The following is a 15,792-nucleotide window of genomic DNA, read 5'->3' on the forward strand; positions in this document are numbered from 1 at the left end:
TGACCCCGACAGGGCCAGCTAGCTGTTATCAAAGCTCAGAGTCATAAATTTTATCAACTTAATTTGGCGACTTAGAATTTTTAATGCTCTCCAACATCTATTTATTCTTAATTGGTTGTTGATAATTAAATGTTGATGCTCTAGAATAGACTGCCTGTACTAGTTTTATAGGTATGTCTCTGATATCTATTTTAAATAAGCCCGTTGAGCTTTTTATAATGCATCAGTTGAGAGCTGGTTTAGCCCAAACTTTATATGATTGCAACACATTACATGCGAGGTTAGCTCTTGGATGCATGTAACACACCAAAATCATTGGGGGATGTATTTTGTATTGTGTTGGCCAACTACATGTTTATACGCTTTTTTTTTTTTCAGAATTCAAGTCATTGGTACCTGAGCTAGCACCATATCCTGTTGAACTCTTAAATTTATAAAAATCATAATTAAATACGAATTAACTGTGTTATAAAAAAAGTTTAAGTGGTCTCACTAATTGTTGATTGTGATTGAAATTTTGCTATCTATATATCCTGTTGATTGTGATTAAATTTTCATAAAATGACTGTTACTATCATTATTATTAAAGATAAATTTATCATTTTATAAAAGAAGGCATGAAACCAAGTCATGTCGGGCGCTTTAGGACATCATTGAAATTTAGATTATGGAATACATTTTACTTCTATACATAGTTAAACTCCTAATGTGCTCCTTGTTTATGGAATATATTTCGACATGTATTTTTGTCCTTTATGTGTTTGGGCGGTTTCGATGATGACATCTAAACTTTATTCTTCCAAGTTATTTAGTGAAAATTGCTTGATAGTATTGGCAACAAAAGTAGTGAAGAACTAAGATATGCCTTTGCAATGCGCACCTAGCAGGACTGTATATGAAGCACTGGTAGATTTGTCTATCTTTGCGTACTTTCAAGTTTCAACATGGAATATGACAGGTCTGTAGAAATTTTGAAGAAATTTTTGGATACGGGGAATGGCAGAAGATTTCATTGTCATGATCTGATGAATCAAAATTACTTAGAATATAGACTGTCTTTTACTTTTATGGGGATGATATGAATATCTTAAGCATTTACATTTAAGAAAGATGAATAGAAGCTAGTCTCCTTTTTTACCTTATTTTTATTTCCTCCTCCCAAGAGTTGCCTTCTCGAGTACTAGATGTGCTGTGATGCTATTCTAGTTTTTTTCATTGGGCTGGCTGTTAGTGTCATTATATTTCTTCAGCCTCCTTACGGTATTTTAAAGTCTCTCTCTCTCTCTCTCTCTCTCTCTCTATCTGCGTTTATCAGAAAAAGATAAGAGGGACTCTCACACTAATTTTACAAGTAGCTTTTTCATTGCTTTACTTGCTATCTTTTAGTTGGATTGATCAACCTTATTTTAGCCCCTTTTTAAAATCAGAATGCAATACCAAGTGTTTGAAAAATTGTAATAAAAATCAGATTGCAATAGCAAATGGTTGAAAAATTGTAATAAAAAAGGAAATCATTATCTGTCTCTTTTTTTGATGTGGTCAAAGGGCGAAGAGCGAATATGATGTGCTGTGCTTTTCTCAATGTAAGTTATAAGGTAACGAAGCAAACTTCTTGCATTTTTCATAATCGGGAGTGTGCGTCTCTCTGTATAGTACAGTGAGATGAGAAAAGTGAGCAAGAGTAGCTTTCTATATGACTAGGAACTCTGGGGGTCAGTTTCTTTTCATATCTCAAAAATGTTCGTTTCCTGTATCTTTGGCAATATTTTGTGACGTATATTACTACATCAATTACGGGTAGGGCTTTTTCAAATGCCAGGATTCAGCTTGTTTGCCAGCCACAGATCAGAATGGTTGATAGGCCTTCCTCAACCCTTGATGGTTGATCCTTGTATGGACGTGCTAGGATTCGGATAGCTTTAGGTTGCCTTGGATAATGATGTTAGCATTTTAAAGTTGGGCATGGCCTGACCATCGATAAAACCCACAAATCCGAGAATGGGCTCATCCAATATGTAGCCGCTAAGCGACATTTTCCGAACTGTAGACAAGAGGTTAGGCTGGAGCAAATAGCAATGGTCAAGTTGCTTACTTGTGTGTGGTTGGTTCAGCCTATTTTTTAAAAAACTGCAAGTTGCAAGTCGTTTCCCGATCTCCAAAGGTCACCTGATAAATTTTAACTTCATCTTTACACGTTAAGGCTGACCAGCTGAGTACAGCACCTTTAAACCCTAAGCCTGAATCAGTTAAAAGTATCAACTTTCCGTTCAACTGATTGGTTTGATATCTGAGAACGATTTTTTTTTCTTTGTCGTCTTTCAACACCTTTCCTCAAATGAAATCTACCACTTTATACACATAAGTTAACTTAATCATGTGCTCGAAACATGGCTTGTTTTGTTCTTGGTAAATCCTGGAGGCCCTTGTGGCTTACCTTGGAGTTTGCAGACCATCAAGCTATCCTTTGCCTAGCTCCAAAAGCCTGGCGTACGTATTTAACATTTCTTTATTTATGTAATTTTGTCCTTTTTCTCCCTTGCGTTGGTCTGTCATTGGTGCCTTAAGAAACCACGCAAACTTTCTATAGAATTGGGGTGCATGTGCTTGCTTATAAATAGGTCCCTATGCTCCATACTCCCAGCACATGAATTCCACTTTCTTTCCCATTACCCTTTTATACCTATATATAGATATAACATCTCGTTTCCCCGCCCAATCCTCTACCATGGCTCTTACTCAGCTTCTCATTCCTCTATTCTTCCTTAGTTCTCTTCTCATGCTTTCAGGTGACGGCCATATTTAGTCTTCCCATTTTGCGTTTGTCTTTTTATTGTTCTCATGGTGAATTCAGTCACCGCCTGGCTAATTTGGCAAGTTACTCATTTATGTTTTGTATTAAATTTGCAGGAGCATACTCGGCTACATTTACATTCTCAAACAAGTGCAGCTACCAAGTTTGGCCGGGCATACTCTCAAACGCTGGCATCCCACAACTTCCCACCACAGGCTTCGCTCTCCAACCAGGTGAATCAAACACCATCTCTGTGCCTGCTTCCTGGTCTGGCCGTTTATGGGGTCGCACTCTCTGCACCCAAGATGCCACCACAGGCAAATTTACTTGCTTGACAGGTGACTGTGGCTCCTCTACTATCCAATGCTCCGGTAACGGCGCTGCCCCACCTGCCACCCTTGCAGAATTCACCCTTAATGGAGCTGACGGCCTTGATTTCTACGATGTCAGCCTTGTGGACGGATACAACCTGCCAATGCTAATAGCACCACAAGGGGGAACCGGAGGTAATTGTACGATGACGGGCTGTGGTGTGAACTTGAACAATGCATGTCCGTCGGAGCTGAAGGTAATGGACGGCGATAATGGAGAGAGCGTGGCGTGTAAGAGCGCGTGCGAGGCGTTTGGGGACCCGCAATATTGCTGCAGTGGGGCATACGGGAACCCGAATACATGCAAGCCTAGCTCTTACTCGGAGTTCTTTAAGAATGCTTGCCCTCGAGCTTACAGCTATGCCTATGACGATGGAACCAGCACTTTTACTTGCGCAGGAGCCAACTATGCCATTACATTTTGTCCTTCTCCTTCTTCTACGAGGTGACAGTTACCCCCTAAATTTAACCACATAATATATGACCCATTAATTTTTTAGTTAATAATTTAAAATTTTCAATAGTTTATATGATCAACTATTTATAATTAACTAAAAATTAAGTTTATGTTATCTATCAAATGGGCAGCACGTCTTTTTTTTCTTTTTTTTTCTTTAATGTGAATTTGGTGACGGTGGTTGCAGTGTAAAGTCGGCAAATGGGCAGTATCCAGAAGCTGTGGAAGTCTCAGGTGGCACTCATAGGACGTCACCCTATCTAATTGGCGGTGCCATCACCATTCTGGCGGCAAATTGGCGGTTGTGGCAGCTGCTTTTTTGACCATGCCGCACGCCACCACTTGCAAAAACAGGCCGAGTTCAATAATCAGATGCAAATATCTCTAGGAACTTGAGATGGGTCGTCTCAGATGATGAACTTGGAGAATGGCCTGCATACAGGGTGTTTTGTTGTTTGTTGCTGAACTTGGATAGAAGTTGGGAATAGCATAGAAAACAAGGGACAAAAGTGTTGCCTGCGTCAGCAGTCACGTTTGTGATTGGAAAAGAGATGCAGAAACAGAGACATCGTAGTTGTAAAACCAAATGAGAGCACAGCAACAAGTGGATGCTTTAATTTATTGTTTTTGGCGTACAATGAATGTGAATATTTGTTGGATTGTGTAATTATTATTTCTATATTAACTTTTGCCAATTAATGCCAACTTTGATTAGTTCATATTCCTTCTTTCTTTATTACAATCTTCCTACTAATTTCAACCATCAATCTACTAAAAAATTTTCCGGCATGAACAAGTTTTTGTTATTTAACATTTGTTTTATTAAAAAAGTAAAAATTATAAAATAAAAATTAGATAGATATGGATTAATATCTAAATTTTTTCTATTCTTTGAGAAGGCAAGTTGCAAATTTATTTAATAATATATGAATGGTGTAGGTTATTAGCGTAGCAAGTTAATTACTTGTTTATTATTTATTTGAGACGAAAGTTAATTGTTGTTTAATACTCAAACAAGATGCTTCTCTTTTGAGTTTAGTCTTACATTCTTGTTATTTTATTGAAATTTAATAAGTTGGGTTGTTCATTAATTTTAGTAATACGTTGATTATTGGGCAGGCGTCCTTTATTTTTATAAATTGGTCAAGTAGTGGGTGCTGGGTGGTGCCAGTTAATGACCAAGCAACTAATCTAAACGGCTTCATTGGGTGCAGGGTGGGCTTTAGACAGAGGACTGAACCCATTAGCTCTGTGGGTGCTTGGATCCCACCAATTAGGCTTGGCACGGTCGCCCAGTCTGTGTACCTATTTTGGGCCTTATTACACTATCTGCCCTTGATTTTCTTGGTTATTCAATTATATGTGATACGGAATTTGTTATATTTAGGTAAGGAGTTTGAGGTAATTTTCAGTTGATAAAACATATGGCTGAGATTAAGAGTGAGAGTGGGCATGAATATTATATTTAAGTGATGGTTAGAAGAGGGAGTGTGAGTCTTTATCATCTGCAATCATAATAATTATGGTTATTAATTTATGTGGTGGGACGATATTAATTCGTTTGATTCTATTTGTTTCATGTCCATCACTACATCAACGTCTTCTCATCCATCACCATTCTTGCAGATCAGCTATAAATTAATTAAGGATATAGAAATTTCTTATTTATAACAAGATGTATATACACCAATTTAATAATAAAAAAACTTTAATTTAAATATGTAACGTTTCATAAATTTAGTTAATGTGTTATTTACTTATTCTAAATTTATATGTTCATATACTTTATGAGAATGTTGTTATCACTCTATGTCTATGATATATATATAGTTATTTTCAAGAAAGACCATCAAAATAATATTCACCTTTCATTTTTTTTTAATATGTTAATATATAATATGAACTTTTTTGTGCTAGACACGTGCTTGTATTTATGTATTATGTAGGATTGACCCATTGAATATTTTCTAAAATCCTAATTTATTGGATAATTAAATTCATAAAATCATAATAATTTAAAATAAATTAACTGCATTATTCGAGGAAGCAACCATGCATAATAAACTTCTAAAACTAGTCCCCCCCATTTATTGTTTTTGGTATGGTTGGATTTCAGAATCCGCCCAATGTATTCCTTTTACAGACGAGGACACGGCCGGATTTACTCCTGTATTTCTTTGTAAAATAAATTTAAATTTTGAACTATAGTGTGTTGTAAAATAATTTTAAATTTTAAATTATTTAGTGATCATTAAAAATTGTATGATTGTAAAAAAATTTTATTTATAAAACTTTTTTACCATTGTAAATTTAATTTTTAAATTTAATATTAAATCTAATTATTATAATTTTATTATATTATTTTAAAATTTTTATAATAGCTTATCACAACTATTTTTTTTATTATAAATAACTTACATTTTCATAAAAAAGACACTCATTTTCTATTTTATTTCTTTTTTTTTTTAATTTTGTATGAGATTATAAATTAAAAATAAATTTTTATTATTTTAATTTTAAAAATTAAATTTCAAAAAAAATTATTTAATTTTGGAGATCATAAAATAAATTTTTAAAAATAATATTCAACATGACTCAAATTCTATTATTCTATTCTATTTTCTAATTATTTTAAGGATTTAGTCTTATTCGTTAATAATGGAAGAAAATTTTATTCTTTAACGGTGAGATAAAATCTTATCCGTAAACGGTGAGGAGATAATTTTATATTTGCTGGAAAAAAATAATGGAAAATTAATTTTAGAATCTCGATTTTTTTAAAATCTAATGATAAACAATGAAATTTTTATTATTATTATTTAAATATTTTTATTTACTGAAAATAATATGTCTCCAAAAAATATTAAATTTATGTACTCAATTTAAATATAAATTTTAATGAAAATAAATAAATAAATAATTGAAAATGGATTATAACGGATCCATAAAATTATGTGTTTGAAAAATTAAAAATGATAACAGATGCATAGAATTATGTGTATGAAAAATTAAAAATGATAACCAATGTTTTTTTTTATTATAATAAAATTTTCGTTTTTAATATTTGCAATATGAATTAATTTATAGAGTAAATGATTTATTTTTATAAATAAATAGGATGACCTGTTTTTTTTTATTATTAAATTGGATATTAAAAAAAATTATTTATTTTTTATAATCACCATGTAATATTATTTGTTTATATATAAATAATATGCTTATATTTAACATGAATTATAATATAGCATGTGAAATTAAATATTTTTTTATTTATAAATTTGATATAAAATATAAAAAGGAAGCAAATGTGATTTGAAATATTAAAATTAAAATAATAGTATAACTATATTGCAAGAGCATTAAAATTTAGGTATCTCAATGTTAAACTAATTAATACCTTATATAATACTAATTATAAAAAAAGAATATGGATTATATTATTACTCAATTTAGATATATATATATTATTAAAAAATTATTGTATTTAATAAAATTTTCAGACTTATATAACTTACACTATATAAATTGAGATTATCATGATCATTGAGTTATTTTAGTTAAATTTAAAAATTATTTGAAAGTCATGGGTTATAATATTTTATATAATGATTGTATTAAAAAAATACGGTGATATTAATTGAAATTGAAATTTAAATGAAATAAAATTTACTAGTAATTATACATTTTATTGGTGATGCAATTATTTAGAAATTAATTATTATTGTCAAAACTACCATAGAGTTAGAGTTTATACTCTAAATTTAGATGATAATGTGATTTGGGTAGTTAACAAGTTTTTTAGCAACGACTATGTTGATAATAAGATTAATATCATTCGTATATTATAATTGCAAAATGATAATAATTATTATAAAAAAATAAAATTTTTAATAATAAAAATAGACATATTTGTCTGAAAAATAATATAATTGAGCAGCGGCTGAGAAATTAAATTATATCCCTTAGTTATGTGAAGCTAAAGTGAATTTGGCCAATTTTTTTACTATATTTGTAAGAAAAAAGTTAATAAATAAAATATTATGAAAAGTAGGGCTTAACTAATATGAAATTAACCGTGATAGAAATTTAATTTTTATAATTGAATATCCTATTAAAAAGATTCATACGGTAATAACAAGTCACTTGTAGTTTTGCTAGCACTATTTATCGTTATCTCTACCTATGATGTGAGAAGTGTTAGACTACATTAATAAGAGGTTGAATTGAAAACTCTTAATGATATTCACATTTCTTATGAGTGGCATATAAATTACAATATACACTTGATGATATCGCATATATAAGTGCAGAATGAGACCATTTCTATGATATTGTGATATAATCTCTAGATCAGTTATGAACTATCAATTGTACGCATAACTCATTTTGTATTTTTTTTCTTTATATTTTTATTGGATCATAAATTAAAAATATATTTTTTTTAATTTTAAAAATTAAATTTCAAAAAAATCTATTTAATTATAGGATTGCAAAATAAATTTTTAACCACAATATTTAATACTACTCAAATTTTATTATTTTATTTTATTTTTTCAACACCAAATAAATATTTATTAACGTATGTGGGTGACTCGGCCTTAATGCTTTTTGTTTTTTTTCAAAGGAAATGCTTATGGAATAGTCTAACATGATTAATTAAGATGAAATATTTTACTAATAAATTGAAAAAGTTCACTGGGAAAAACTATACAATTTTATTAATAATAGAGAGAAAGACAGCATAAAAACCAGGTGTCAAAACCCTAAAACATTATCTTATCAAAAGAACCTCTAAAGCAAGAATGAAACACAAGCAAGCTACACATACGAGATTAGCCTACAATAAGAAACCCCAACACTAAAAATGGTCTGAAACATGAACTTGTCTCGTATGGTTTGTTTTTACAAGGGAAAGTTTATTAATTTAGAATTTAGGAAAATATTAAACTAAATTTCAGCCATTAATTAATGTTCCCCAATACAACCAATTTAAATGTAAAATATTTAGTAAAAAAGAATGGTTAAAGATACGATAGAAAAACCAATTGTAATTTGTGAAATTAGAATTACATCTCTCCTTTAGTAATTAATTTCTCAAATTAATCAGCCTTTTGCCTGCGTTGAAAAATAAGCGAAACAAGGCCTTTCCTGAAAGAATTAATGATTTTAATATGGAAATGGGTCGAAGTGGGATGGGATGCCGCAAAACTTTAATAAAGAAGGAAATATTATCCATATTTCCTTTACACGCATATCAAGTATGAATAGGCAACTACTGTATTATATATATATTAGGGAGATTTATAATTTAGTTTCTGAATATTATAATTATTAATAAATCAGTTTCTATATTTTTAGAAATCTATTAAAACATACTTTTGTTTTTCTTTCCGTCAACAAAATAGTCCTTTCGTCCTCTTTTTCATTAAAATTAGATAAAGGAGGAGAGAGAAAATTTTTAAAATCCAATTTTACTTTCAAATAAAATCATTTATTTAGTCCTTGGATATTGTTATTATTAACAAGTTAGTGCTTATATTTTCAAAAATCTATTAAAACGTTTTTATCTTTTTTCATATCTATTAAAACGTCCTTATCATTTCTTTTCGTCAATAAAATAGCCTCTATCTTTTTTTATATCTATTAAAACGTCCTTATTGTTTTTTTCCATCAACGAAATAGTCTTGCCTCATCATTTCTTTCCGTCAACGAAATCGTCATTCCCTATATTTTTAAAAATCTATTAAAATGTCCTTTGTCAACAAAATAGTCCCTATCTTTTTTTACATCTATTAAAATGTTCTTATCGTTTCTTTTTGTCAACAAAATTGTCCCTATCTTTTCTTTTCTCTCCTCCTCCTCCTCCTCCTCCGAAAAAGAAAAAAAAAAAGAAAAAGAAGAAGAAGAAGAAGAGAAAGAAGAAAAAAAGAAAAAAAAAGAAGAAAAAGAAGAAGAAGAAGAAGAAGGAGAAGAAGGAGAAGAAGGAGAAGAAGGAGAAGAGAAAGAAGAAAAAGAAGAAAAAAAAGAAGAAAAAGAAGAAGAAGAAGAAGAAGAAGAAGAAGAAGAAGAAGAAGAAGAAGGAGAAGAAGGAGAAGGAGGAGAAGGAGAAGAAGGAGAAGAAGGAGAAGAAGGAGAAGAAGAAGAAGGAGAAAGAAGAAAAAGAAGAAGAAGAAGAAGGAGGAGGAGAAAAAGGAGAAGAAGAAGCAGAAGCAGAAGGAAAAGCAGAAGCAGAAGGAAAAGCAGAAGAAGGAGGAATAATTGATTAAGAAGAAAAGGAAGGAGGAGGAGGAGGAAGAGGATGAGGAAAATAATGGGGGTAATTTAGTCTTTTATTATATTTTTAACGGTAAAAATAGACGGAATGACTATTTTGTTGACGGAGAAAAAAGATAATGACGTTTTTTTAAAAATATAGGGACTGACTTGTTAATAATGACAATATTCAGGGATTAAATTGTAAATCTCCCTAATATTATTGATAAGAAGCCATTGTTGACTTGTGATAATTTCATCCAGTTATCACATTGGTACAACAGAACAGCAAAAACAAGCATAGTGAAGTGTGACCTTAAAGGCAGAAGCAAATTACCTTATTCAATTCATCCAACCACAACTACTCACTACACTTTAAAGTCATAACTCAGATGTGAACACAAGAAATACACCACATGACCAACCCTTTTCAGCAACAAAGCTCTCCACTATTTCCTAGTTTAGTTTTGAAGTGGCCAATTAGACTTCCCACTTAGGATGAAACTTTAGCTTTCCATAACAACATACACCAAACCCAAAATCAATTCCTTCAATCTCATTTGAAGCTAAGCAAGTCAATTTGAAAGCAGAGTGAAACATTAGTTCAAAAATGACCCATACCCCAAAAGGAACAAAAACAATTAATGCATCAATTACGGCACTAGCAATTAAATATTTAATTGCACTCAAACGGCAAAGTTTTACATCACTTTTTTTAAAAAATTTACTAACTCAAAAAATAATATTGATAAATAGATGAATTTGATTTTAAAATTAATAAATTAAATACTTACCTAATTTATAAGTTAAAACAAACACAGGTAAGAAACTTGCTTGTCATAGTATGCCTTTTATTTAATATAACATCCTTTTCAATCTGCTTATGTTAAGGCATCTTATAGAATTGGCCTTTATATATAAACCTTTGCCATTGAGTTATTGACTACCTATATGAAAAGGTAGTTAATCTATCTTTATCCGGAAAGCGATTGCCTTAGTTTAGTGAATTTAGCAACTGTTTATATACAAAATATAAATGACTTATTTAATTCAGAATACTCTATAAAAAGAATTATATTTCTAAAGAACTTATTAAAATATTAACGTGTTTGATATATTAATTTTTTTAAAAAAAATTTTATTTTCGAATAAAAAAAATAATAGTGATCGTATTTAATGGTGAACATTTAGTCAATTCGATTTAAAATCAAATCGAACCGAATAAATCAAAAATCAAAATTTTAGTATTTATAAAAATTAAATTCATTTTACTCATAAACTGAATCGAATTGAATCGGTCTGATTTAGTTTAATTCAATTCAATTTAATCAGTTTAAATTTTTAATAATTTTTTTTTATTTTTTACATTTTATTTTTAATATTTTAAAATTTAATTAAAATATTTTAATTTTGATATTATCTAATTTCTTTATATTATTAAAAATAATATGTTATTATAATTAATTAGTTTAAATCAGCATTTTCAATTTAAACCGAATGTTATGTTGTGGCAATATCTATATTATAATATAAAACATAATGAAATAATTATAGTGTATTTAATAATAGAAGGGTAGACTGGCCCAAATTACTTCCGTTAAAAATAAATAATATATTTACTTTTGCAAAATAACTAATTAATAATTTTTTTTTCATAATTCCTTAATTTACTTTCTATTAAAGAAGGCTTAAATATTAAATTAAATTATAAAACAAATTTTTAAAAAATAAAATTCCGTGAACTCATCAATTTAATTTTGTGATAAGTATATCTAAATAAATTTGAGAGGTCTCACAGTTTATACTTCTCTGTCTTTAATTTTTATTTTAAAAAAAATAAAATAAAATTACATTGAATTCAATATTATGTTACACTTTTGCTATGAATTTAATTAATATATTCATGTCGTATTTAGACTTTATTATATTACGAAACGTAATTTTAAACCTCATTTATCATTATTTATGAAACTCTGAGCTGATGTAAGTTTATCATTATTATTTTTAATTTGAATTAGATAGCGGATATTAAAATTGAATTTTTGAATTTAAAAAAAGAAAGATAATAATAAACTGATAATTAAAAACTCTTGCAAGCATTTCGTTGATTAAAATTTATAAAAAAATTTTAAAAAAGATAAATTCTAACTTCAACGAGTATTCACCAATAGTCTAACTTACAAATGAAGTAAAAGGCTATTGCTGTAACTTTTAAAGAAAGTTGCTTCTCGATTTGCAATGATTTCTCAATTTATTAATAATTTTTCATGTTGCTTTTCTTTTAACTTCTCTTGAACAACTTCTGTTGAACAAATTTTTTTAAAGGGTGTTTATTGTGATGGTAATGTATTGATTTCTGATTTTAGAAATCGATCATCACTTCTTTATAATTTAAAAGTATGTATAATTAAAATAAAAAGCTTTTCTTATTAACTAATAAATAGAATTTGGAACTATATAATATTTAATAATCAACCCTTTTCAATTTTTTTTTGCTCAGAAGAAAATCCGGTGAATTTTTTAAATTATCAATAATAAAAAACGTCAATTACTAATCTTAGTTTATAATTATGTATTGGGTGTTTTGGACTTTCAACTTGTGCGATGTAAAATATGTAATATAAACTAATCAAGAAAAAATTACTATTAAATTTCTACATTTTCAGTACAATTATTTTTTATTACAAGTTCAAATTTCACAATTAACAAAGATTTCAAATATCATTATTAAATTCATTAAGCGGGAGGAAGAGATTTATTAATAAAAAATTAAGCATAATTCTGAAATTAAATATCTTTTCCACATTAATCCTTATTTAATAATTTTGGTATTTCTTTATCATGAATTATTAATTACTTGACCGCTGTCATTTCTTTGAAATAATTTCCTATATGAAATTTTTTTCCTACAATTTGTAAAAAAAAAAAAATAACTATATGAACAAAAATATAAAAAATTAAACATATATGAATTTTAATTGCATTAAATAAATATAATTATAATATGTAAACTTTATTTTTGCTGGCCAGAAAAAAAAAATTAAATAATTAAAAAATGATGAACCACAATAATTTCATGTGCAATAAATTATTTTCTCATAAGAAGGAGACATCAAATCGCATCACATGTAGGTATTTCTGCACATTTTTCATTCCCAATAGAGATCCTCTTTGGTCGGTCAAGCGAAGAACGACGGCGTTTTAGTTTTGGAACAATAGGGATCCGCTGCAGCTGAGAGCCGGGATTGGTTTGATGATTACAAGTTTTCAACGCAAGACAAGACGTACTATAGTGGCATTGCATGGCAGACAACTGTAACAACTGAATAACGGATTGGTGACACGTAACCCATTAAACCATATTTTTAGTTACACTAGAAACACAGGAAACCTCTTACCCAAGTGGAGTGTGGGACCCCCTCCTCCGCCTCTCTATGGGCCGGTCTCTTTTCTGATGGTTCTCTGCTTGTAAGGTTTCGTTTCTTTTCTTTTTTTCTCCTCTTCTCCTATTTCTCTATAAATAGAGGACTTCTCTATCCGATGATTGAGATTCTTCACCACCACTCGCTCTCTCATCCTCCCCTGCAAATTCCATCCACTCCCTAATAAACTGGATTGATAGATACAGATGGATTATGGATTGTGATCTTGTGGAAATTAAGATTTGTGGGTCTTAATCGCCTTCCTCTTAATTTGTTGCTGTTGCTGTTTCTGTTCTCCTTTCACTCTATAATTAACAAGAACCAGCAGACTTCTTTAACTTGTTGAAGTTAGTAATAAAATGGCTTCTTCATTCTCTTTTATTTCTTGTCCTTCAACTGGATTCCTCATCAGCCTGGTTCTTATCTTCATTTTCGAAGGTGAATTGCAGATTCTCTCTCTTTCTTTGTTTCTTTTAAATTCAGTGTGTTGTTCTTCAATATTAACTGAAATTGAGTAATTAATTATGGGATAATATTAATTTTCAGGTGCCTCGGGTGCTACATTCACACTTGTTAACAAATGTGATTACAGTGTGTGGCCTGGAATTCTTGGCAGTCCTGAACTGGACACTACAGGCTTTGAGCTTCCCAAGGGCAGCTCTCGCTCTTTTCAGGCGCCGACAGGTTGGTCCGGTCGTTTCTGGGCCAGAACTGGCTGCAAATTTGACGCTTCAGGCCACGGTTCCTGCGCCACTGCCGACTGTGGCTCCTCCCAACTCGAATGCAACGGCAATAGTGCTACTCCGCCTGCCACCTTAGCTGAATTCACCCTCGGAACAGGTACACAAGATTTCTACGACGTTAGTCTCGTCGACGGCTATAACTTGCCAATGGTAGTTGATGTGAATGGAGGCTCAGGCGCTTGCATGTCGACGGGATGCGTGACGGACCTCAATAAGAAGTGCCCAAATGAGCTCAAAGTTGAAGGCGGAGCAGCTTGTCGGAGCGCCTGCGACGCGTTCGGGAAACCAGAGTACTGTTGCAGTGGGGCGTATAATACACCGACAACTTGTAAACCTTCGACGTACTCAGAAATGTTCAAGAGCGCGTGTCCGAAATCATACAGCTACGCGTTCGATGACGCGTCCAGTACTTTTACGTGTACTGGTGCTGATTACACCATCACATTTTGCCCTGATTTGCCCAGGTAATCACTTTGGCCTTATGATATTAATTATTAGTGTTGAGTGGAGACGAAAGGAGGTATAAGTTTTATGGGTTGGAATATACTGTTGTGCAGTCTAAAATCCGCAACAGATTCGTCGCCGAAGCCAACAGGGACGGCAGAAGAACAAGGAGGAGGAGGGGCGGAGTCAGGGGCAGTACAGGAGGCAGAGTTGGCAAATTCATGGCTAGCAAGCTTGGCCACAGGAGATTCAAGAAGAAGCCAATCCATTTCACATATGCAATTTGCATTTGTTTTGTTCACATTTTTCATTTTTTGCTACAATATAAAATTGTAGCTAGTCTTGCTCTTGCTCTCCCTCGTCGTGTGTGGTAACTTTTTGGATGAGCGACCCAAACTTTGATGGAAAAAGAAAGGGAGAGAAAGAAGGAATCAATAACATAGGGGGACCAATCAATCCAAATATGTAAGAAAATAGCAAAACCCACTTCCATAATTATGCATATTTAATGTTCAACACATGATTTTAATTAGTTTAGAAATGGAATTTTGTATTAATTGCTCCTTCATTTTGCTTTTCTTTTTCCGTGGTCCTGCAGCTTGCAGTGACCTTCAATGATAAACGCAAAAGGAAAGGAAGAATAATTCAAGAAAGTAGAGGAAACAAACGAGTCTTTGAGAGGTGACCTGCAGAGGTTATTTTCATTTGTATAATTAAAAAGAAAAAGGAAAGAAAGAAAGAGAATAAAGTGTAAACTGCTGAGACTCAGATTAATGAGTTGATGTGGAAGGCCACTATGTGGGAATCACGAAGCTTTGTAGTAATGGACTAAATTTTGTAGTAAATGACTAATTAGATTTAATTCAGAGTTTTAACGATTTTTTGAGTCGAGAGTAATCAATATTTTTTTTATTAAAAATTAATCATATTCATATCGTTTGCTTAAAGGATTAATTAGAGATTTCGTAAAGAGTTTTGAAATTTAACTAATATCATTTCATTAAAAAAGATTAATTAATAAAATGAAGTTTTAATTAATATCGTTTGATTAAAGGAATTTTGAGTTTTAATTAATATTATTTAATTAAAAAAATTAATTAATAAAAAATTAATTAAACTCCGTCAAAAAGTTTTAATAAATTTTAATTAATATTATTTGATTGAAATGATATAAGAGAAAAGATAAAAAAAAGATAAATAGATTTATTAAAATTTTTAAAAAATTTAAAAAATTTTTAAAGATAAAGAAAGACTATTTATAATAAAAATAAAATTTTAATATACAAAATTATGAAAATATTTAAAATATTTT

The 15,792-nt window shown here is 30.4% G+C and overlaps 2 protein-coding genes across 3 annotated transcripts; both read left to right on the top strand.

Annotated features, from left to right (window-relative positions):
- The first annotated feature begins 85 nt into the window (after nt 1–85).
- On the top strand, nt 86–4,338 carry LOC110621695 (thaumatin-like protein 1). Its single transcript, XM_021765984.2, has 3 exons — nt 86–2,786; nt 2,908–3,607; nt 3,807–4,338. The coding sequence occupies exons 1-3, from the start codon at nt 2,645–2,647 to the stop codon at nt 3,940–3,942; spliced, it is 978 nt and encodes a 325-aa protein (XP_021621676.1). The 5' UTR covers nt 86–2,644; the 3' UTR covers nt 3,943–4,338.
- Nucleotides 4,339–13,392: 9,054 nt separating this feature from the next.
- LOC110618301 (thaumatin-like protein 1) lies at nt 13,393–15,358 on the top strand. Of its 2 annotated transcripts, XR_002488491.2 has the most exons (4): nt 13,393–13,731; nt 13,840–14,500; nt 14,594–14,945; nt 15,079–15,358. XR_002488491.2 is itself a non-coding variant. In XM_021761462.2 (3 exons), the coding sequence occupies exons 1-3, from the start codon at nt 13,653–13,655 to the stop codon at nt 14,814–14,816; spliced, it is 963 nt and encodes a 320-aa protein (XP_021617154.1). In that variant the 5' UTR covers nt 13,393–13,652; the 3' UTR covers nt 14,817–14,998. The 2 variants fall into 2 exon arrangements, 1 of the variants encoding a protein (XP_021617154.1); XM_021761462.2 differs by lacking the exon at nt 15,079–15,358 and having other exon boundaries at nt 14,594–14,998.
- The last annotated feature ends 434 nt before the right edge of the window (nt 15,359–15,792 follow it).

Source organism: Manihot esculenta, chromosome 1, assembly GCF_001659605.2.
Source record: "Manihot esculenta cultivar AM560-2 chromosome 1, M.esculenta_v8, whole genome shotgun sequence".
Classification (NCBI taxonomy): domain Eukaryota; kingdom Viridiplantae; phylum Streptophyta; class Magnoliopsida; order Malpighiales; family Euphorbiaceae; genus Manihot; species Manihot esculenta.

Bases quoted from the DNA above. Each gene is read 5' to 3' on its own strand.
- LOC110621695 (XM_021765984.2), top strand. From the start codon at position 2,645: ATGAATTCCACTTTCTTTCCCATTACCCTTTTATACCTATATATAGAT. The intron at 2,787-2,907 runs GTGACGGCCATA...TTAAATTTGCAG, and splicing joins TTCTCTTCTCATGCTTTCAG to GAGCATACTCGGCTACATTT. The intron at 3,608-3,806 runs GTGACAGTTACC...CGGTGGTTGCAG, and splicing joins CCTTCTCCTTCTTCTACGAG to TGTAAAGTCGGCAAATGGGC.
- LOC110618301 (XM_021761462.2), top strand. From the start codon at position 13,653: ATGGCTTCTTCATTCTCTTTTATTTCTTGTCCTTCAACTGGATTCCTC. The intron at 13,732-13,839 runs GTGAATTGCAGA...ATTAATTTTCAG, and splicing joins TCTTATCTTCATTTTCGAAG to GTGCCTCGGGTGCTACATTC. The intron at 14,501-14,593 runs GTAATCACTTTG...ACTGTTGTGCAG, and splicing joins TTTTGCCCTGATTTGCCCAG to TCTAAAATCCGCAACAGATT.